Raw genomic sequence first — 25,134 nt, 5'->3', positions numbered from 1 at the left:
ACTTTGGTTTAAAAAGAATCTATTTTCTTTAAGGACTAAATATTCAGAGTTTTCCCATCATCTGTCATTTTTTTTGAACCACTGCTGAATTTGCCAGGGAATGCTGACCTAGAAACTACTAATCACTCTTATGTGATAATTACTCCTGGAGTAATCCAAAACTTGCACATTACATGTTCCCTTTTGCTCGGTATTGGGGTACAGATGTAAATCAAGATTATGTTACCAGTTTGTGACTTCTAAATTGAAAACTGAAGACCTGAAGCTTCTCTCTCTTGCTTTGGACTCAAACAGTTAATTACCCAAAAGAGCAAGTGAGTTTCCAATCACATTCTTGAGATCTAATCTAATATTATCCATTTCAACGTAATCAAATTCTTCAATAAGTGGGCAGACTGAAAATCTATTTAGTAATCCTTTGTAGACTTCTAGATTCTAACAAAAGCCACAACTTTGTTCTTAGTAGCTTTACAAAGAACTCTTTAATTATTGACTTCTATAAATTCCCCTTTGTCTACAACAGGCTGGAAGTTACCACAGAAAGTGCTCTGTTTAATTGCTTTTCTTTCATGCCCCAAAGTAAAGATTTATTACCAGTAGACTTAAAGCCTACAGGCACTTGTGCTTTCAGAAATAAATTCCACGATATTTAATTGGTCATATATTTGGAGTACCATTATTACATAGGGTATACTTTGAAATATAATTAATATAATTGTAATTATAAAGCTGTAATTTTAAAATACAAATTATAGGGCACCTGGGTGGCTCAGTTGGTTGGGTGACTGCCTTCGGCTCAGGTCATGATCTTGGAGTGCTGGGATTGAGTCCCACATCGGGCTCCCTGCTCAGTGGGGAGTCTGCTTCTCCCTCTGACCCTACCCCCTCTCATGCACTCTCTCTCACTCTCTCTCTCTCTTAAATAAATAAATAAAATCTTTAAAAAAATACAAATTATAATTAGGTGAAGGTAGGATATATATATAACTTGTCTATTATCAATACCACCTATGGAATACAATATATAAAAAACGTTTTAAGAAAAACATGATAAAATTCAAATAGATGACATTCTATTTAATTTCTATCAAGTGTTTCTTGAGAACTTGACCTGTTCATCTGAATTTATTAGATACTGTGGGGTAGAAGGAGGTAGTTGTAAACAAAGACCATGACCTGGTTTCTATTTTAAGGGATTTATACTCCGGCTAGAGGCAAAATGAAAATATTCAGAAGAGCAAGAAAATAATAGATGGCTACAAATAATCAAGTGTTAAGCATTAGAGGTTTAGAAAAGGTGAGATGGAGAAGGTAATACTGACATCCTTCAGTAACAGCTGCTCTTCATCAAATGCTACTAAGTGTCAGGGATTTATATGCATTATTTCTTAAAAAAATAATAATATTAATACAAGTGATTTGGGCCCAGAATTTCAAACACCTAGAATTATTTCTCTTTCTTAAATTGGAGCCTATTCATTCATCCATCGAAGCATCCATCTATATATGTCTATTTATCCCTACAAAATAATCCCCAGTTTGCTAATTATGGGGCCTTATAAATTCTGGAGTGTGCTATCATAAAAGTTTTTTCTGTGAAGCAGAATGTGGTGTGCTTCTTAATCAGCATGAAATACAAAACATTAAGAGTTGACAACTCCTTGATATAATGTAAACATTCTTTTTTTTTAATAGTGAAAATATTTATATTTAGATCCAACCGCTGGACTCAGTTTAGTGATCCCAATTTTGTCAGCAACATTCAAAGCATCATAGTCAGGAGCCAAACATATGCTTTCTTCTCTCCACTGGGCTTGATCAAGGTACTGACCCTGGCCACGACAATGTCATAGAGCTTCTTCACAGCCCGTTTGATCTAGTACTTGCTGGCCTTGACATCTACAATGAAGACAAGTATGTTGTCTTCTATTTTCCTCATGGCTGACTTGGTGGTCAGAGGGAACTTGATGATGGCATAGTAGTCAAGCCTGTTTCTTCTAGGGGTGCTCTTTCAAGGATATTTGGGCTGTCTGCAGAAATGCAGCACCTTGGGCCCTCAGAAGGTAGGGGACATGTGAATCTTTTGTGGATGTTTGTGTGTGTGTGTGTGTGTGGGGGGATACCTTTCAGCCCCAGTTTCTTGGCCTTCTAAGCTTTGGCTTTGGGAGGAGAAGGGCTTCCTTCTTCACTTTTGGTACCATCCTCATGAAAGGGTTATAATATAAACATTCTTAAAAGTCCCTTACCATAACTGAAAACAAGAGAGCCTTCCATAGCTTTTATATTCTCTCTTTCCAAACATCTAATCCATGGGTTCTCCAAAGGTAAGTTAAAACAAACGTACTTTTAGAGATACATCAAGAAAAAGATGGCAGAGGTGTAGGGGACCCTATTCCAACCGGTTCCCGGAATTGAGCTGGATAGCTACCAGACCACTCTGAACACCCACAAAATCAGCCTGAGATGTAAGAAGATACATCTGGATCTCTACAAAAAAATATCACAGGAGGTTGGTTTCAAGGTACAAAGTGGGGAGCTGTGATTCCACGGGCAGATACTGGAGGATAAATGGCAGGGGGAGGGAGCTGAGCCCTTGGGATCCTACACCGCCGATGAGCGATAGCCTCCCGCTCTGAGGATGGGGCACAGGCTCGCAGACTGGTAGCCCGGGGGATAGGACTTTAGGGCAGTCCCCCTGATGGAAACCCAGAGCGGTAGGGCAGCACATGCAAACTGGGGGCGGCTGGTGGTTTTAGAAGCACAAAGGGCAGAGATGTGCCCCAACCTGGAGGTGAGGACTGGGAGCACTGAGGAGGGGCGCACAACCCAGACCGCTGCAGTTTATAGCAGCATAGACAGAAACGGAGATAGTGTGACCTGGAGAGCTCACTGAAGAACAGACTGCAATCTCTGCTCTGAGGTGGAGGGTTGGAAATGGTTTCTTCTGCTCTGACTCTCGGAACAGACTCAGAAAGCCTCCAGGGAAAGCCACCAGGGAACAAAAGCCCCCCAAAACTGGTTTCCACTGAGCCCATCCCCGCCACAGGGGACAGGGCAACTCTGCCCAAAAAGGGTTGCCTGAATAACAGCACAGCAGGCCCCTCCCACAGGAGACAGGCTGGGAAAACAAGAGGCCAGCAACCCTAAGGTCCCTATAAAACAGGCGCATCTTGCTTGGGTTGTGGTCAATAATTTGGACTCTACTTTCTCTCAACCATCCCTCAACAGAATGACTAGGAGGAGGAACCCCCAAAATAGGAAAGACTCAGAGACTGTGACTTATGCCACAGATTTACAAATGGATTCAGATATAACCAAGATGTTGGAGATGGAATTCAGGGTAGCAATTGTGAAGACAATAGCTAGAATGGAGAAATCAGTTAATGGCAATATAGAGTCTCTAAGGGCAGAAATGAAAGCTGAATTGGCAGAACTTAAACATGCTATCAATGAGATCTAATCTAATCAGATAATCTAACAGCTAGAGTACACGAGGCAGAAGAATGAATTAGTGATCTAGAAGACCAATTAATAGATAAGAAGGGAAAAGAGGAGGCCAGGGAGAAACAACTCAAAATCCATGAAAATAGAATCAGAGAAGTAAGTGACACCATGAAACGTTCCAATGTCAGAATTATTGGGATCCCTGAGGGGGTGGAGAGAGAGAGGACTAGAAGATATATTTGAGCAAATCGTAGCTGAGAACTTCCTTAATCTGGGGAATGAAACAAATATTTGTGTTCTAGAGGCAGAGAGGACCCAAGAGCAAGGAAAACAGGCCAACACCCCGGCATGTAATAGTAAAACTTGCAAATCTTAGAACCCAGGAAACCATCTTAAGGGCAGTTAGGGGGAAGAGATTCCTTATGTACAGAGAGAGGAACATCAGAATAACGTCAGACCTATCCAGAGAGACCTGGCAAGCCAGAAAGGCCTGGCAAGCATATTCAGGGTACTAAACAAGAAGAACATGCAGCCATTTACCCAGCAAGGCTGTCATTTGGAATGGATGGAGAGATGCAGAGCTTCCAAGACCAGCGGAAACTGAAAGAATATGTGACCACTAAGCCGGCCCTGCAAGAAATATTAAGGGGGGTTCTATAAAAGGAGAAAGACCCCAAGAGTGATATACAACAGAAATTTAAAGGGACAATCTATAAAAACAAGGTCTTCACAGGCAACATGATGCCAATAAATTCGTATCTTTCAATAATCACTCTCAATGTGAAGGGCCTAAATGCTCCCATAAAACGGCACAGGGTTGCAGAATGGATAAAAAGACAGGACCCATCCATATGCTGTCTACAAGAGACTCATTGTGAACCTAAAGATACATCCAGACTGAAAGTGAAGGGATGGAGATCCATCTTCTATGCCAGCGGACCTCAAAAGAAAGCTGGGGTAGCAATTCTTATATCAGACAAATTAGATTTTAAACTAAAGACTGTAGAGACACAGAAGGACACTGTATCATTCTTAAAGGGTCTATCCAACAAGAAGATCTAACAATTGTAAATACCTATGTCTCCAACATGGGAGCAGCCATCTACATAAGCCAACTGTTAGCCAAAATAAAAAGTCATATTGATAACAATATGTTAATTGCAGGAGAGCTCAATATTCCACGCTCAGCAACAGACAGATCATCTAAGCAGAAAATCAACAAAGAAACAAGAGCTTTGAATGACACACTGGATCAGATGGACCTCATAGATATATACAGAACATTCTACCCTAAAACAACAGAATACTCACTCTTATCAAGTGCACATGGAACTTTCTCCAGAATAGACCACATACTAGGTCACACCTCAGGTCTCAACTGATACCAAAAGATTGAGATTATTCCCTGCATATTCTCAGACCATAATGCTTTAAAACTGGAACTCAATCACAAGAAAAATTTTGGAAGAAATTCAAACACTTGGAAGCTAAGGACCACTTTGTTCAAGAATGTTTTGGTGAACCAGGAAATCAAAGAACTTAAACAATTCATGGAAACCAATGAGAACAAAAACACGTCGGTCCAAAACCTATGGAATACTGCCAAGGTGGTCCTAAGGCGGAAATACATAGCCATCCAAGCCTCACTCAAAAAAACAGAAAAATCCTGAATTCACCAACTAACTCTACACCTTTAGAGAAAAAGCAACAAACGATGCCTAAGCCACCCATTGGAAGAGAAATAATTAAGATTAGAGCAGAGATCAATGAATTAGAAACCAGAAACACAGTAGATCAAATCAACGAAACTAGAAGCTGGTTCTTTGAAAGAATTAATAAGATCGATAAACCACTGGCCAAACTTATCCAAAAGAAAAGAGAAAGGACACAAATTAATAAAATTATGAAACAGACCTGTACCTCTGAAACAAATAATACATTATTTAAAAAAAAAGAAGAAGAAGAAGAAGAAGATAACAGGAGGGTAAGAATGAAGGGGGGGAAATCGGAGGGGGAGACGAACCATGAGAGACTATGGACTCTGAAAAACAAACTGAGGGTTCTAGAGGGGAGGGGGGTGGGGGGATGGGTTAGCCCATTTTTTTTTTTTTTTTTTTGCAACTTAAACTGTTTATTGAAACCTCAGTTCTACAAAAGCGTGAAAAACCCAGATACAAAGCGATGGCCAGAGTGGCCTGTGAAGAGAACACCCAGGAGAAAACCGGAAGAAAGGGAAGCCCAGGAGCAAGGTATTAAGAAGAGGTTGGAAGACAAAAGGGAAAGGCTGAGGGTATTAAAGAGGGCACGTTCTGCATGGAGCACTGGGTGTTATACACAAACAATGAATCATGGAACACTACATCAAAAACTAATGATGTAATGTATGGTGATTAACATAACATAATAAAAAAAATAAAATTATGAATGAAAGGGGAGAGATCACGACTAACACCAAGGAAATAGAAACAATTATTAGAAATTATTATCAACAACTATAGACCAATAAACTGAGCAATCTGGATGAGATGGATGCCTTCCTGGAAACCTATAAACTCCCAAGACTGAAACAGGAAGAAACTGCCAACCTGAATAGGCCAATACCCAATAACGAGATTGAAGCAGTGATCAAAATCCTCCCAAAAAACAAGAGTCCAGGGCCTGATGGATTCCATGGGGAATTCTACCAAACATTCAACGAAGAAATCATACCTATTCTCCTGAAGCTGTTTCAAAACATAGAAACAGAAGGAAAGCTTCCAGACTCACTCTATGAGGCCAGCATTACCTTAATCCCCAAACCAGGCAAAGACCCCATCAAAAAGGAGAATTTCAGACTGATATCCCTGATGAATATGGATTCCAAAATTCTCAACAAAATCCTAGCTAATAGGATCCAACAATGCATTAAAAGGATCATCCACCATGACCAAGTGGGATTTATCCCTGGGATGCAAGGGTGTTTCAACATTCGCAAATCAATCAATGTGACAGAACACATTAATAAGAGGAGAGAGAAGAACCATATGGTCCTCTCAATTGAGGCAGAAAAAGCATTTGAGAAAATACAGCATCTTTTCCTGATTAAAACTCTTCAGAGTATAGGGATAGAGGGAACATTCCTCAAGTTCATAAAGTCCATATGAAAAACCCACAGCAAATATCATCCTCAATGGGGAAAAGCTGAGAGCCTTTCCCTTAAGGTCAGGAACATGTCAAGGATGCCCACTCTTACCACTATTGTTCAACACAGTACTAGAAGTCCTAGCAACAGCAGACAACAAAAAGAAATACAAGTTATTTAAATTGGCAAAGAAGAAGTCAAACTCTCTCTTTTCACAGATGACATGATGCTTTATGTGGAAAATCTAATACTCCACCCCCAAATTACTAGAACTCATATAGCAATTCAGTAATGTGGCAGGATACAAAATCAATGCACAGAAATCAGTTGCTTTCTTATACACTAACAATGCAACTGTAGAAAGAAATTAGAGAAACGATTCCATTTACAATAGCACCAAAAACCATAAGATACCACAGAATAAACCTAATCAAAGAGGTAAAGGATCTATACTCTAGGAACTATAGAACACTTATGAAAGAAATTGAAGAAGGCACAAAAAGATGGGAAAATATTCCATGCTCATGGATCCAAAGAATAAACATTGTTAAAATGTCTATGTTACCCAGAACAATCTATACCTTCAATGCCATCCTGATTAAAATTCCAATGACATTTTTCAAAGTGCTGGAACAAACAATCCTAAAATTTGTATGGAATCAGAAAAGACCCCGAATCACCAAGGAAATGTTGAAAAAGAAAAACAAAGCTGGGGGCATCATGTTGCCAATTTCAAGCTATATTACAAAGCAGTGATCACCAAGACAGCATGGTCCTGGCACAAAAACAGACAGATAGACCAATGGAACAGAATAGAGAGCCCAGATATGGACCCTCAACTCTATGGTCAAATAATCTTCAACAAAGCAGGAGAAAATAAGCAATGGAAAAAAGACAGTCTCTTCAATAAATGGTGCTGGGAAAATTGGACAGGTATACACAGAAGAATGAAACTCCATCATTCTCTAACAGCACACACAAAGATAAACTCAAAATGGATGAAAGACCTCAATGTGAGACAGGAATCCATCAAAATCTTAGAGGAGAACATAGGCAGTAACATAGACATTGGCCACAGCAACTTCTTTCAAGATACATCTCCAAAAGCTAGTGAAACAAAAGCAAAAATGAACTTTTGGGACTTCATCAAGATAAAAACTTATGGGGGCACCTTGGTGGCTCAGTCATTAAAGCATCTGCCTTCAGCTCAAGTCATGATCCCAGTGTCCTGGGATTGAGCCCCTCATTGGGCTCCCTGCTCAGCGGGAAGCCTGCTTCTCCCTCTCCCACTCCCCTGCTTGTGTTCCCTCTCTCGCTGTCTCTGTCAAATGAATAAATAAAATCTTTATAAAAAAAAGATAAAAACTTCTGCACAGCAATGGAATCAGTCAACAAAACAAAGAGGCAACCCACAGAATGGGAGAAGATATTTGCAAATGACACTACAGATAAAGGGCTGGTATCCAAGATCTATGTAGAACTTCTCAAACTCAACACCCAAAAAACAAATAAGTCAAAAAATGGGCAGAAGACATGAACAGACACTTCTCCAAAGAAGATATACAAATGGCTAACAGGCCCATGAAAAAATGTTCATCATCAGTAGCCATCAGGGAAATACAAATCAAAACCACACTGAGATACCACCTTACACCAGTTAGAATGGCAAAAATTGACAAGGCAAGAAACAACAAATGTTGGAGAGGTTCTGGAGAAAGGGGAACCCTCTTACACTGTTGGTGGGAATGCAAGTTGGTATAGCCACTTTGGAAAACAGTGTGGAGGTGCCTCATAAAATTAAAACTAGAGCTACCCTATGACCCAGGAATTGCACTCCTGGGTATTTACCCCAAAGACACAGATGTAGTGAAAAGAAGGGCCATATGCACCCCAATGTTCATAGAAGCAATGTCCGCAATAGCCAAACTGTGGAAAGAGCCGAGATGTCCTTCAACAGATGAATGGATAAAGAAGATGTGGTCCATATATACAATGGAATATTACTCAGCCATCAGAAAGGATGAATACCCAACATGTACATCAACATGGATGGGACTGGTGGAGATTATTCTAAATGAAATAAGTCAAGCAGAGAAAGTCAGTTATCGTATGGTTTCACTTATTTGTGGAACATAAGGAAGAGCATGGAGGACACTAGGAGAAGGAAGGGAAAAATGAAGGGGGGAGGAATCAGAGGGAGAGACAAACCATGACAGATTATGGACTCCAGGAAACAAAGTGAGGGTTTTGGGGGGGAATGAGTTAGCCCAGTGATGGGTATTAAGGAGGGACATACTGCATGGAGCACTGGGTATTATACGAAAACAATGAATCGTGGATCACTACATCAAAAACTAATGACGCACTACATGGTGAATAACATAACATAAGAAAATTAAATTAAAAAATAAAGATACATCAGTGCTCGCTTCGGCAGCACATATACTAAAAAATAAAGATACATCAAAGCTAAGCGTTAAACTAGCACACATCTATCAAAGTCTGAAAGCATTAATGCTCCCCTTTCTACACAAGGATTTCCCTTGTATTGTACCACAAAGAGAAATGCCACTAAATAGTGAAATGTCCCAAAGTAAATCACTTTACCACTCTGGGACTGTTTGCGGGTATATAAAGTGAATGGGTCATACTAGAAGTGGAATTAGAACCGTGCTCCTTGAAGCTCCCTTAGGGACCTTTGGAGGATGGGTAACCTGCTACTCCATGTCCTCTCTCCTATTCAATTAGCATGGGTCTGTTTCAATCTTATTTATTTATTTATTTGACATACTAGAAGATTTCATTTGTACAAAGTGATCTTCAACTTAAAAAGACTCAGAACCATCAAGGCATTCTCCAGTTCCATATAGCTGGCTAGTGCTACAGATCTAGAAAGCACAAGACAGTAATAGTGACTCATAATTAACCTGATGATTCTGTTACATAGAAATGTTCATTAAAATAGTTGGAATTATTTACAAAAATAAAATGCCCTCCAGGCTAATTGGTTCTAATTATGAAATGACTCAAATTAGAAAACATTGCTAATTAGCTGTGAACACATGGTGTTAAAACAAAAGCTTGTGTACACTATTCTTTTTTTGTGGGTAGTGAGAGAAAAGAATGTGATTTCTTTGCCAACTGGAAGTCTCCTTGTCTCAAATTCTGCTATATGATGAAAAATATATTATCTTAGAATGATTTGTTACTTAAATAATCTATGATTAAGGGGTAAACTTCACATTAGCAATAACAAAAATCTAGTTTAAAAATGCCCAAATCTAACGCAACAGAGAAACTTAAATAAATTTCCTGTGTATACGATGTATAATAGTCACATATTTGCATGAATTTATATTTGCTTAGAGTTGTGATGTACAGTTTTGAGTCTCATTAGCAACCTTTCATGCCATAAGTCATTTGATAAGTATTTTACTATTTGCATTTTTAAATGCCTTTAGAAAATAAACTAGTCTAATTCTCAGAGCATTCTTATTATAATATAGCAGAAGTATACTGCCAAGAACTTTGAATGTTTTATTTCATTTAAAGAGGCTGTTATTCTTCCATTTATCCAGCCAGCCAGCCAGCCAGCCAGCCATCCAGCCAGCCAGCCAGCCAGCCATCATCCAATCATCCACCCATCTATCCATCCACTCTCTTACCAAATTTTTCCCCTGGAAAACCCTTTTTTTTCTATAATAACAACACAGCTCCATTTGTTTATCCACTTACTGGTGCAGAGTTTCCATTTGGTCCCCTTGATCGGACCATTCTCCCCAGGACTTCAACACCATCCGACGTGATATTAGCTGAGGCATTTATTGCCTTCTCAGCCACATGCTTGCAGTCAATAACCACTTGGACCAAAGTCTTGCTGACAACAATGTGTATCTGGGTAAAAGTAAAGATGTTTTAGGAGGTAGGAAGTAGGAAGAAACATCAATCTTATGTAATTACATGCCTCGTCACTACAAAGCAGGCAAGAGAAGGATTTCTGTCACTATGAATTTTGCTAGAAGAGAGAGGGTCTACGTTTACCACCACGATTGTCCCACATTCAGGTAGCACTTCTATTTTTATTTACTTTGAAATTACTTTTTAATGACTTTGAAAGGAATCACGATCTAGCCTTCATCTAAAGCAGCAACACCCTGAAGTGACAGGATTAGTGCGGCCTTTTCTGAATGCACATTAAAATGAACACAAAAATATTAAAATAAAAAACGCTAAGTGATTTACCAGCAAAAGTTATCTGTGGTACTACCAGTTGTCGGCAAACCACATTTTGATAATATTTATTTAATTTAAGATGAAGAGAGGAGATCTAGAATCTGAAAGGGAAGGAGGAATGCCTTCTGGTGACTCCAGGACCAAAAGAAATAAAGCTCTTTGGCTTAATGTGTGGTACAGTTTTCTCAAAGTGAAATTTCTAGAATCTGCATGTCTATGGTAATATATTCAGGAGTCTACACATTCTTTGTGAGGATTTGTAAAAATATGTGTTATTCTGGGGGTGAGTGTCAAAGGTAAGCATATTCTAAATGAACCACATTGTAAGCAAATTCTGCCATGAAATTTCAGTGCTTATAGATGCGTTTCAGTTTATGATGGTGTTTGCCTCTAGAGCATTTCCTTTTTGTGGAAGGCTACTTTTTTCGGGAGCTCAAAGAGTGGAACTAATAGGCAAATAATGATTTCACATTAAGTGAAAGCCAAAAAAAGTTACAAATAGCTACATAAGGGAAGGTGTGTTCATTCAAAGAAAAAAGGTACTAGGCAATAGTTATGGGAGTTATAGCAGCTAGTACTGTATTTGCATTGTGAGCAGAGGTCAATATCAGTGAAACATCGTCTTTCATATTAAAATAATGTTACTTTTAACTTTATTGTTTTTTTTAAGATTTATTTATTTTAGAGAGAGAGAGTGCATGAGCAGGGGGAGGGGCAAAGAGAGAGAGCATGGAGTAGAAGACTCCCCGCTGAGCAGGGAGCCTGACAGGGGGCTGGATTTCAGGACCCTGAGATCATGACCCGAGCTGAAACCAAGAGTCAGACACTTAACCAACTGAGCCACCCAGGTGTCCCATTAACATTACTGGTTTTATTCAATCTTTATTTTTGTTTCATAGTTGCCTAGGAACTGAAAGCATAAGAATGTATATCAATTTTCATTTAATGTTTTATGTTAAATCATGATAAAAATAATTTAAGTCAACAGTAGAGGCTCTTGAGAATTCTTTTTCCTTCGAAGAGGAGTTAAACCATTATTCAACTGGAGAAACACTGCTGGAGTAAATCCCCCACATTACTTCCTTCCTACTAACATCTCTCTTATGATCATTTAGAAGGATCTAATTTGACTCATATGTTTTTGAAACTTGGAATACTTTTCATTATTACAAATTACAGAAATTTTCATGCTGGGTGCTAGACAACCCTGTATATAATACTCATGCTTCAAGAACCATTTACTTGTGGGGAGATATTCAAGTTTTTTTTTTTTTTAAACAACTTTTGCTTTACAACAGGAGACACTGAAAACCTTTCAAAAATATTTGCTTATTTAATTGCATTTAAGGATCTGTTTATATAATTATCAACTTTTTGAAAGGCCGTGGGGTCACACTTCATATCCAAAGTGTAGAAATTAAAGCCAACTGAAAAACAAGAAACTAAGGTAATGTATTCAATTAAACACAATTCTATGAGCAAATCAAATTTGATCTCTACATATTGAATTTGCATCAAGATTTTCAATTAGTATATCTATTAATGGAGTAGTTTATTACATGATAAGCCTTTTCTTTTTGGTTAGTCTGGCTGTTTGGCTTTGTTAACAGTACTGAAAAGAGTAGAGGAAGGCTTTTTTTTAAATAACTTTAAAAAACTGGAAGGTTTTTATAAATTTAAACTGGATTTTTAATGACTCTTACTTGTAAGGTCTTTAAGATCTTCCAGTAAGGTGAGTAAAGCTTAACATGCACCTAAGACTCATAAATGATTCTTTGGAATGAGATTTACAAGTTTATGTTATGATGGCAATGTGTTTTTAACACTTATGAAATCTTACATCTCCTTTATAATTTTTCTTAACTACTTTGCAATAGACTCTGCTTAACCAAGAAAGAATTGTTTCAAGACAAGGGGAACTTGCTGAGTAAATGACAATATCTCCACAAAGAGATGCTAATGGGATTATTTTGAACCATGAACTAATAAATCCCTACGTGCATCTCGTGGTTTTAAGATATTATACCTCCGGTTGTACAGTCCTATTAAACAACAACAACAAAATTTTTGTATGTAATTTTCTTGTGCAAAAAAGATTAAGGATCTTGGTATATAGTTGTTCTTGTGCAGAGAGGGTATTCAAGACCCCAGAAAGTAGCAACCGTGTGTAAATTAGATGGGCTTGACCATGTTCTAGGTCAGGAGACAGAAGCCAAGATGAAGACTGCCCTGCAACATCCCTTCCTTCACTCAACACACAGAAGGGAGGATCAAGAGGCAAGGTTATTTGCAGCACCACTTATAAATGTTCTGCTCTACATGCAACACTGGCAAGTTGCATTACTTAACAGCCCAGAGATCAGAGGGATCATTTGCTAAACACAAAGGAAACCATACATGTTGGAAGGAAGCATGGCTACTCTAGTGATCACCAAAACTGTTTCAGAGATATGAAGTCATAAGGAACAGAGTTCTATCACAAATACCAGATAAAAATAAAAACTACAGTCAGGTTTTACAAAATCCCTCCTCAGAATAACTTTTATAATGGTAGCGATGGGTTGTCTGTATATATATAAATATATCAGTACAAACTATCTTCTACAAACTAACATGAATTGGTTGATTGTGCTTTCATCGTCACTGGTGGCTGGGTAGACCAGCAATCCTTTCCACATCACACATAATGCAGCGAATTAACAGCTGTCCTCCTAGTAATGTAGTATCCTCTATTACACTGTTACTCAAAGTGTGAACCTGGACCACTTCTATCAACATCTCTTGGGGTACCTGGTAAAAGTGCACACTTTGTGGTCGCATCTTAGAACTACCAAGTTGGAAGAAGCTTACTCCAAGTGAAATATGAAATCCAAAGCACTATGGGATTTATTTTACACTTCTCTGTTGCTTGGCCCAGAATAAAGAATGTATATCTCTGTTGCTTTGCACAAAGCAAAGAGAATAAGGAGTATATGTATATAAGGCTTTACTCACCTTGTGAAAGCTACCATGGAAAATTTTCCTAATTTCAGGTCCTTCAAAAGTAACAGTTTGAAAATCCCCACTGTAGTCATAGTTGAAATATGTTAAGGTTTTACCACCATCTAATCAAAGAAAAATAAAAACAGTTTAGAAAGCATTATAATGGGTAAATAATTTTTATAAAATTCAAGTCAAGGCAGAGGCTGTGTTTAGAACAAAATGATAAGTAAGGAAATGATCTATAATCCTTGGGTTGCCCCAGGCTTTCAGTTGGCCAATTGACTTAATCATGTGGTGATGATAGTGAAGTAAGGACCCCACATATATTCTTCCTTTGTACTTCCTTGCCTGTGTTCTCATCCCCAATACCCTCCCGGGAGATGGTTGTCTAAAGCTGGGAGTAGAAGCAGGAAAAAAAGGGAGAATAAAGTTAATCCTATTTTAAGATCTAGAAACCAAACCCTTTGCCTATTAACCCCTGGAGCAAACAACTTTTCCAGGACATGCAACTTATACCACCCCCAAAGTGATATCCCAATATGACTTTTATTATGAACAAACTAAATCCACAAACAAACTAAATCTTCCTAATCTTCAGGACAAGGAATTACAAAAAAGAAAAAAAGGAATATTTTTTCACTAATTAATTCCTAGGTTACAATTTAATTATTCACTGTGATTTCAAAGGGAATAAGTTAGTCTTTTTTTTTTATTTTAAGATTTTATTTATTCATTTTAGAGAGAGAGAGCGTGCAAGAGTGTGAGTGTGGGGGTGGGAGGGGCAGAGGGAGAGACAGAGAACCAGAGTTCCTGCTGAGCATGGAGCCTGATGTGGGGCTCCATTCCAGAACCCAAGATCATGACCTAAGCCAAAAACCAAGAGTCAGACACTTAACCAATTGAGCCACCCAGGTGCCTGGGAATAAGCTAGTCTTAATCATTTTGAGAGATTTCTTTGTTTTCAAGTCCCATGTGAATATGGAGTTAATTATTTACACCCTTTTTAATTTACAGCTTTCCCTTAGTTTCAGTATGGATGCAAAATGCTTTCACAATATCATATTTAGTTGTTGATTCATTTCCATGTACTGAAAAGTCCTTTTACAAATACTAGTTGGAGGACGCCTGGGTGGCTCAGATGGTTAAGCATCTGCCTTCGGCTTGGGTTATGATCCCAGGGTCCTGGAATGGAGTCCCACATCAGGCTCCCTACTCGGCAGGGGGCCTGCTTCTTCCTCTCCCTCTGCTGCTCTCCCTGCTTGTGCTCTTTCGCTCTCTCTGTCAAATAAATAAATAAAATCTTTAAAAAAACAAAAAACAAATGCTAGTTGGAGGTAAGCTTAAATGTTAAATACATTCCTTATCCAAATATGTGAGTTAGCACCTAACAATAGCCACCACATTTTGGTTCCTAGCTTGATTGGAATCTTAAACAAAAAAAGGTATTTAGAAAACTCAGTGACATTAACTGAAAATTTGACAATCCTCTTAAATGATTATCATGTGTGACATCCAAGAGCATGTGATCAAGAAGCTTCCTTCGCTGGGTCCCCTCATCTTTCCAACCTCCAAACAATGGAATGTCCCAGTCTTCAGACCTATTCTCTTTCCAGACAAATACAATTGCAAATGTATATCCCCATCCCAGAATTCTTCCCAAAATATGCTGCTGCAAATCTGGCATTTTTTCTGGGATATGAACTAGGCATTGTGATATTGCAATTTATAAGAAATATATATTTGGTTATTCAAATACATATGAAAAATACATTTTGGTCTTGGTCCCTGGTTCCTGGCTCACAGCACCTAAAACACTTGGAATTTTCTGTGATAAGAGCTATAAAGATGTTTTTGTTATGTTAATAAGGTGACTTTTAGAAAGCCCTTAGGTAACCTAAGTGTGGAGGGCTCCTTGCCAAGGGACCCAACCCTGTGATTAGAGGGTTGGAACTTTTTTTTTATGTTATGTTAATCACCATACATTACATCATTAGTTTTTGATGTAGTGCTCCATGATTCATTGTTTGCATATAACACTCAGTGCTCCATTCAGTACGTGCCCTCTTTAATACCCATCACCAGGCTGGAACTTTCAATCCCAGTTCTTTCCCGGACTTCGAGGGAGTGGAGAGTAGCTAGAGATTGAGTTCAGTTGCCAGTGGCCAATAATTTAATGAATCATGCCTATTTAATGAAGCCTCAATAAAAATACAAAGGATGGGGTTCAGAGAGCTTTTGGGTTGCTGAATACTTGGGGACTAGGGAGGGTGGCTTGCCTGGAGAGAGATGGACCCTCTGTGCCTCTTCCCACATACTTTGCCTTAAGCATCTCTTCTAGCTGGCTGCTCCTGAGTTATATCCTTTTATAATAAAGCAGTAATCTAGCAAACAAAATGTTTCTCTAAGTTCTGTGAGCCATTCTAGCAAATTAATCAAGCCCAAGGAAGAACTCAGAGGAATCTCTGATTGATTAATTGATTGACTGATTTTTTTTTTTTTTTTTTGGAACCTCTGATTTAGAACCAGTCAATCAGAAACACAGGTAACAGCTTGGCTTGCAACTGGAGTCTGAAAGGGGTGGTGGGAGGGCACAGTCTTATGGGACTGAACACTTAACCCATGGGATTTGATGTTATCTCTGGGTAGACAGTATTAGAATTGAGTTGAATTCTCAGCATCCTGCTGGTATCTGAGAACTGCTTGGTGTTGTGTGTAAAACTCTCCACCCTCCTCATACCCCCAACACACACATTGGAATAGGGCCAAGGAACCCAAAAGAAAAATCTTATACTTATATCCACGTGCAAAAAATGATTCTTGTTCCTCCCCACCCAGTAACCCTCCGACTCCTCCCACCATCAACTTAGCTCATCCCGCAATTTTTACTACCCCAGTAATTGTCTCTTTCTGCCTTGCCCACTGCTGAATCCCAGAGCCTAGTGCTGGCACATAGTAGAAACTCAGTGAATACATGCTGAAAGAATGAGTGGATGAATGAATGAAACAACCGTTACATAATTTATTGCTAGTATTTACTCATGGCTTAAGATAAATGAGTTATTCTACAATATATAGTTGACCCTTGAACAATGTGGGGGTTAAGGGCACCAACACCTCAAGTAGTTGAAAATCCACATGTAACTTCTGACTCCTAAAATCTTAACTACTAATAACCTGCTGTTGACCAGGAGCCTTACTTATAACATAAACAGTTGATCAACATATATTCTGTATATTATATGTATTATGTATTATATTCCTACAATAAAGTAGGCTAGAGAAAATAAAATGTTATTAAGAAAATTATAAAGAAAATACATTTACAGTATTGTACCACATTTATCAAAAAAAAAATCCTTGTAGAAATGGACTCATGCATTTCAAACCCATGCTGTTCGAGGGTCTAATGTACACAAAACAGGCAAGATGGCACGCCATATACATTACTCATACATGTGTGTGCAAACATATAAATGAATATACTTACTATCTAAAATGACTCCAACCAATGGGTCAGAATTTTTATTTAAAATCTCCCAAAGAGCAAATGGCTCCTCTGGAGTGTCAGGAAGAATCCGGAATAGAAAACTCATTGTGTAGTCAGAGGGCAATCCTTCTGGATGCAAATATCTGAAAAATGGAAAGAAAATAATATTTCACTGCATCCCTTTCAAAAAGTTATTTACCTGATCATAAAAGCAAATGCACTTTAATTATAAAGATTTGGAAAAACAGAAAAAAAAAATAACAGAGGACTATTAATCCCATCCAGAGATGACCACTGTTTTGAGGTGGTACATTTCCCTCCAGTTTTTAAAGAATGCTGCCCCTTTTCCTAGCACCATTTACTACACATTTCATATTTCCTTAAATATTTTTTAAAAGTATGATATTTAATGTCTGCACAATCTTTTATTGTCTGGCTATTCCATAATTTGTCTAACTGGTCACTTCTTCTCAAACATTTAAGTCATTTCAAAAGTTTCGGTATTATAAATAATGTTTATCTACAGTCTTTTTATAAAACTTAAGACATTGTCACTTTCTACTAAAGGTTGTAGTTAGTTGCATTCCTGTCCATGCTTCGTGCTGGGATGCACCAGCTAGATCTACCTTCAAGAGTTAAGAATGTATTACTCCTGCTGCTGGGAGTGATGTCTGTAGACAGCTCTCAAATACCAACTCCCATCAGAGACTGCTCAGCAGAAAGAAGGGCTCTCCCAAGGTCATGCCCCTTTTTTTTTCATGGCACTTGTTTTCAGTGACTGGTCTTTGAGGGCATATGAAGACCAGAGCCGCTCATTCAAATGGAGGCAGCTTCATTTACAGAACTCCTATATGTGGGCCCCCTGAGACTTTCAGTGAGATTGTTTCACGGCTTGACTTTTCTCCGTCTCATCTCACCTCCTTCTATTCCCTTCCATGAGAGCACATCCACATCAGCTTCCTCGAACACTCATCTCCACCTCTGGATCTGCCTCTGAGGAGCCGAGCCTGCTATACCATTTTATCTCTCTCTAACAATTAAGTGGAGCACTTATATACTTATACTTTTTTCCCCAAAGCAACAAATATAGCCCTTTACATATATAGGAGCCTCATAAGAGTTATTAAGGGGATAAATTTAAGAATATGGGATTTTAGCATGAATTTGAAAATGAAAGTTTGATTTGCATAGATAAAAATATTTCATTCATTTTGTTTATATATATTAGTTCATTCATTCATTCAACAAATATTTATTGTGTGCTTGCTATGTGCCAGACATTGTAATAGACACTTAAGATACATCAATGAATAAAACCAACAATGTTCCTATCCTTGTAGAAGCACTTAAATTCTAGCAGAGTGAATTATACAGTGTATTAGAAGGTAAACATGCCATAAAAAAAAAAAAAACCAAGAAAAATAGAGCAGTTTAATGGGGACTGGGAATGCTATTGTTTGCATTGTTTGTTTTGCAGCGTTTTTTGTTTTGCAGTGTTAATTGAAGTCATCACCACTGGCTTCACTTAGAAACCTCCTTGAGAAGGTTACATTTGAGCAAAGGTTCATTGAGAAAGTTAGATTTGAAGAAAACCTCAAAAGAGACAAAGACATCCAGCTAGTACAAAGACACCAAAGTGGAGTGTTCCTGGTATGTCTGGAGAATGGACTGAAGGAGACAAGAGGTGAAGTCAAAGAGGTACTAGGTACCCAGATAATGTAGAGCCTATGGGCCACTTAAGAGTTTTGACTTTTAATGCAAGGGGAATGGGGAATCATGGAGATTTTGGAGTGACATGATTTACATTTTAAAAGAATCACTCTGACTGCTCCTTGGAGAATAGCCTCTAGGAAGGCAAGGGTCGGAGCAGGAAGACCAATTAGAAGCCTGCTGCAATGAGCTTGGGAAGAGATGACAGCGCCCCCTATAGAGTTAAGGCAGTGGAGATGGCGAGAAGGCACAGACAACTGGATTCCTTTGTAGAGTGGATGTGGGACATGAAGGAGTCACTATTTTTTGCCTGAGAAACTGGTTAGATGTAATTGTCATTAAGATGGAAAAGGCTGTAAGTGAAGCTGGCTCTGGAACGAAGGTCAGCATGGTCTTGAACATGCAGAGTCTAAAATGCCCACTTAGATAGCCAAGCAAGATGCCTAGTACGCAATTAGATATGCTAGTCTTGTTATGGGGAAATGGGTCTGGACTGGAAATACAAATTTAGGAGTCGCTGGCATATAGATAATGCTGAACACTACTCAAAAGATCACCAGAGAGTGGGTATAGACAAGGAAAACAAGAATGTCAAGGATCAGACCTAATCCCTCCAGCATGAAGAAGTGGAGGTGAGAAGAGGGGGCAGCACTGAAAATGAACAGCCGGTAATGTAGGCAGAAACTCAAAAGAGCGTGTGTCCCAGAAGCCCAGTGAGAAGAGGAAGAAGTGAGCAACTGTGTCAAATGCTGGTGACAGGTGGAGTAAGATGTCTGGGAGCCTGTGAATGGATTTTGAAGGTGGACGGTGTTGTTCCCGGGATGAGCCATTTCAGTCGGGTAGAGAGGATTTTCCCTTTGGCAGTTCTCATTTTTGGCTAGGACGCCATGGAGGGTTTTTCAAATACCCATTTTATTATGCATCCCTAGACTGTGGAAAAAGAAAACCTGCTAAAAGGCAATACCAGATGTTGGCTTTATCTAAAAGCACATATACTCTATAGGTCAAAAGCATTTTTAACAATTTTCTAGAAAATGAAGCTACACCTATAAAAGCAAATATTTTGTGTTATTAATAGAGGTCTACTTATTTCAAATAATATCTTCCCAAATGAAGCACAATAAAATAATTTGGATAGTATGGTAATAGGCTAAAATTTAATAAATAATATTTTCGAAGAAGCTAGCAAAGCAACTTGTATATACATTGGATAGATGAATTTAATACTCTAATATGATCTCTCCCATTGGTCCGTGCACAAGTGCACACTACAACATCTGGACACTGAAAATGTTTCACGTTGGAATGTAAAATAGCAGATAACATCTTGAGAGATGATCCCTTGAACCAGGAATTTGCTGTAAACGGGCCCAGGAATCCTATGTGCATTATGAACTATAAAGCAAGTAGATAATGTGGTTTGTACATACATCCAATACTACTCATCCACTATGTGGGGTTGCTGTTGTGACTTCTCAAAAATTAAAAATGAGCCGAATTATTGGCACTGGAATGACATGGTTCAGGGTGTGGGCTCTGGGGCCTGACTGCCAGATGTAAACCCCAGCATTTTCACTAAACAAACCATGTGATCTCACTCAAGTCATTTAGCTTCTTTGTGCTTTAATTTCAGTATTTCTAGAACTGAGATAATAAGTGAATCTAAGGCATAGAGCTGTTTGGAGCTTTGAGCGAGTTAAGGTGCTTAAGCACTTAGAACAATGACTGGTATATGGTAGCGTTGGGTAAAGATCAACTATCTTCATATATTTTCTCAGACTAACAGTTATTAAAGTTCAACTGGCATTTTGTGTGAGTCTAATGTTTTTAAACAGAGAAGTCTAATCATTTGTTCTTATCATCATGGAAAATCCTACTGGGAACTAATACAGCATATTTCAAGTTGACATCATTTTCATTTTGAGATACAATAACAAATGATTGGCTTTAATATCTCGCAAGGGAAACATACTTGGTTGGCTGGGAAACCAGGGCATCTTTATGAATTCGGTAACAGGGATACACATTGAAGGTACCAGGCTCCATGGAAACCCCCTCCACAGATGAAAAATCCTTTTCAACCAAGCCAAACATTTCCATCATCTTAAATCCTAAAGAGAGAGAGAGAGAGAGAGAGAAAGAAAGAAAAAAAACAGGCATTTTAGGATTTTAAATTTCAAAATTAGTCTTTTAAAGATAAAAAAAAATCTGGACCTGTTTTGTATTTCCCAAATGTATTTGGAAAGATTGTGATAATGCATACCTGCAAGACCAACGCCATCCATGTACACCAGCGGGCAGGCTAGGAAGCAAAACAAACAATGGAAAACCCTAATTTAGATATTTTCCAAACATATCCTTTCCCTGTCCTGAGAACAGGAAGCTAACATAATCTTTGCGGAAGTCAATTGTGAAGGGAATCCAAACCACATGTGGCTATGGTTTTCTGTAGATTCCTAAAGATTGAAATGCTTTCCCTTGGCCTACTACAACCAAAAGGACATGGCTTCCTTCTCCTCTCATGGACCTATTAAAATCTATGGTGGTCTCTTGAGAGCATGTGTTGCGAGCAGTCTCACTTCTAATGTGTCACCCTGATGAGCAGTCTTACTACATTTTGAAAACCATTTACTACAGCTGTTTAGGCAGAGTTGCTTCTAGACATAGACTCTCATCTCATTAGGGAAAGTTTTTATCCACCTAAAGCCCTAAACGGGGGAGAGCGGAGGTTTATTTCCAAATGCTCAAAACCACAAAACTTAATGTCTGCATACTAAACAGCTCTGCAAATACATATTCTTTTCTCAGATCAAGATGGGACTCATTATTTAACTGGTATGAAATATTTCAGCCATTAAGCAACATGAGTTAAGTACAAATTCCAAAGAACTAACTTGCTGAAGCGGTTTCGCAGACAAAAGTAATCAACTCATCTTCAATTTTCTTAAAGGCGTCAAAGTCATCCACAAAGAAGACGTGCCGTGAACTGGGCTTGCTGCCAATGCTAACCAACTCTGAGTAATCTGCATCAGCCACACCGACTGCAAAGATGCTGTAGCCTGTGGCAGGAGGGGAAGAGAGTTCTGATTATTTTAAACTGCACAAAATAAAAATAATGCAATGTAAGACATGTCCCTGCGTTTAAAATGTTTATGAAGGAGGCCTGGTGGGGGTGGATAATTCATTTTTTATTGTCCATCAGAATTCTGCATGAGCACATGCCACCAAATACTAATTATTCCATCAGCTCCTAAGCAATTTTCCATTTTAAAGAAAACTCAAGACAGGCAATGCCCCAGTTAGTGCTTGAGACAAAATTGTTGCCATTGGAGGAACATCTTTATGCTATATCCTTCTAATAAGTATTTTAAGATTTATGGGATGAAATGTAGTTGAGACAGAGAAACTTTATCTCAGTTTATTCTTAACATGTAAAACCTGAGGTATTAATAGGCTAGCAGCCTGAGGTGGGTCATGGTTCCATGCTTGGCAAATAAATATTAAACTACTGTTTGCCATTTTGCAGGTGAGGAGGCTGAGGAGCTTCTGTGATCAGGTTCCCTCCCTGGCCCTTCATAATGGTCCTTTTCACAGTATTGCACTTAATTGCTACAATTTCTTATACAGGGCATCCTGTATGTAACAAAAGTATTAGAGAAAAATACAGCAAAATATTAGATTTGTAACTTGGGACCTTTTTTAAAAATCACATTGTCTATGAGAGACTCTGGACTCCGGGAAACAAACTGAGGGTTACAGAAGGGAGGGGGGTGGGGGGATGGGGTAACCAGGTGATGGGTATCGAGGAGGACATGTGTGGTAATGAGCACTGGGTGTTATATGCAACTAACGAATCACTGAATACTACAACAAAAACTAATGAGGTACTATATGTTGGCTAACTGAACATAATAAAAAATAAAAAAATAAAAATCACATTGTCTAGTTAATATTAAAAAAGATTTACATTAAATATTCAGAAAGATTTAGAAACACTTAAATCATTGTGATGGGCCTATAAATTTGTATTCAGAAAACAATGGCAACATTACTATCCGTGGCTTACCATTTGATTGCATCTCCCCGGAGATTTTGTTCACATCATCTTGTGACCTGCCATCAGTTATAACCACGATGACCTTTGGGATACCTCTTCTGGTCCCTGACTCTGCAGTGAACAAACTATCTCGGACATGCTTGATTGCTTTTCCTGAAACAGAGGAAGGCAACTGTTCAATTTCATTCCTCCCCCTGTTTGTTTCGCTGGGGAGGGAAGGGTGGAAGTTCTTAGATCAGTAAAAAATCTTTTCCAAAAAAATCTATATTCTTATGCCTCCAAAAAAGCCATTTCAGTAATTATTAATGATGAATTACTTTGGGTCTTTGCTGAGTTTTGTCGTTGCTGTTATTCTTACCTGTTTTTGTATTTCCTCCTTTGTATGAAATATGTTTAATTGCATCAAGAAGGGTCTCTTTGGTGTTGTAGGCATTTAGTTTAAATTCTGTTCTGGGGTCATCAGTGAACTGAACCATTGCAACCTGGAGAGAGACAACGTATTTGTTTTCACATATATAAAGACTTCTTCCAGAGAGCACACACAAGGGCATGATTACACCTATGATTTTAATTTCTTTTTTAACCCAAACCACAATTTCCTTGGCTTAAAATTTCACACAGGTTACATAGCAAATCTGACAACACATTAAGCAGTATTTTTTGTTCTCTAAGTATTTTTCAGGAAACAGTTCATTTTTAAAAATTTCTCTCAGTCTCCTAACAATCTCTTTCGAAAGTATGTAGACCTTTTGCTTTGTTTGACAGATGGAAAAAAAAAAAGCAGCCTTGTAACTTGACAAAGGTCAGAGAATCCGAGGTGGATTCTTTACAAGGACGTCTTCATGAAACAAACCTGTGAAGTAATTACTACTGCTCCACCGTTTTACACACGAGAAGACAAAGGCACTCAAAGTCATGTGCCTTGCACAAAATCCCAAGGGTGGCCACTGCAGAACCCACAGTTGAAGCCAAGTAAATCCTACCTCAAAATCCATGTTCTTTTTCTTTAAAGATCTTTATTTATTTATTTAGAGAGTGAGTGAGGGGAGGAGCAGAGAGAGGGAGAGAGTTTCAAGCAGACTCCTTGCTGAGTGCAGAGCCCATGCAGGGCTCCACCTCAAGACGCTGAGATCATGACCTGAGCTGAAATCAAGAGTCGGACACTCAACTGACTGAGCCACCCAGGTGCCCCCAAACTCTTATGTTTTTAACCACTACAATAAAAGCCTTTCTGGCTTCATTTCCTATAGTTTGCTTTTCTTCCAGTGGAATTTGGGGGTTATCTTTAATTTACTGGGATTTTTTTTGTTTGCTTTTCAGAATGATCATGGGAGGGAATAAATACAGCATTTTCATTTTTTATTTTGTTTTATTTTTTTAATGTCTTATTTATTTATTCATGAGAGTCAGAGAGAGAGAGGCAGAGGAAGAGGGAGAAGCAGGCCCCCCCGCCTAGCAGGGAGCCCAATGCGGGACTCGATCCCAGGACCCTGGGATCATGACCTGTGCCGAAGGCAGACGCTTAACCATCTGAGCCACCCAGGTGCCCCAAATACAGCATTTTCAAAGTGCTTTCTCTGATTGTGTGAGCCTTCAGCTGCTACCAGCTTCCAAGGGCCACTGCTGCAGATGTCACCATCCCTAGGGACATCTGACCCTTCTATCCAAAATACATTCCTTGCTCCCCGAAAAGCCTTAGCATTTATCTATTTTTCTTTTATGGTTCCCCTTAGATCCAAATTTTCTCAGCCATTCCTCCATGATACATTCCGAATCTGTTCCAACCCATGCATCTCCTTGTTACCACCCATGCCCAGGCCTCCAACTCATCTCTGTGTTGGACTATGGTCTCTCTGCATCCACTCTTACCCGTGTTACTATTCACACTCCATAAAACAGTCAGAACGACCTTTATTCTCTCCTTAAAACTTTCCAGTGGCAGGGGTACATGGGTGGCTCAGTTGGTTGAGCGTCCGACTCTTAGCATCAGTAAGCTGCTTCCAAATCCAGACTTGTCTATCCTCTCATTTAGGGTCAGATCTGATCACTATATTACCCATATCAACTGACAAGTAGCCATAACAATAGCTTTGGATAATT

The 25,134-nt window shown here is 38.7% G+C and overlaps 1 protein-coding gene across 6 annotated transcripts in view; it reads right to left on the bottom strand.

The window, feature by feature from the left end:
- COL14A1 (collagen type XIV alpha 1 chain) overlaps positions 1–25,134 on the bottom strand; it is a 214,471-nt gene that overhangs the window by 68,637 nt on the left and 120,700 nt on the right. For 5 of the 6 annotated variants that reach the window (XM_073893159.1, XM_073893157.1, XM_025871047.2 and 2 more), the window contains 8 exons: positions 23,393–23,516; positions 23,044–23,187; positions 21,872–22,036; positions 21,241–21,279; positions 20,950–21,088; positions 17,268–17,410; positions 13,793–13,902; positions 10,301–10,459 (listed from right to left, as the gene is read on the bottom strand). In XM_073893159.1, the coding sequence (XP_073749260.1) occupies positions 10,301–10,459; positions 13,793–13,902; positions 17,268–17,410; positions 20,950–21,088; positions 21,241–21,279; positions 21,872–22,036; positions 23,044–23,187; positions 23,393–23,516 (1,023 nt within the window). The remainder of the gene's footprint in view (positions 1–10,300; positions 10,460–13,792; positions 13,903–17,267; positions 17,411–20,949; positions 21,089–21,240; positions 21,280–21,871; positions 22,037–23,043; positions 23,188–23,392; positions 23,517–25,134) is intronic. The other variant, XM_073893158.1, reaches the window with a different exon arrangement.

This window comes from Callorhinus ursinus, unplaced genomic scaffold (genome assembly GCF_003265705.2).
Source record: "Callorhinus ursinus isolate GAN/ISIS: 27379988/994484 unplaced genomic scaffold, GSC_fseal_2.0 scaffold5, whole genome shotgun sequence".
Lineage (NCBI taxonomy): Eukaryota > Metazoa > Chordata > Mammalia > Carnivora > Otariidae > Callorhinus > Callorhinus ursinus.
The sequence above is the reverse complement of the archived record's forward strand: the minus strand, read 5'-3'. Positions and strand labels throughout refer to the sequence as shown.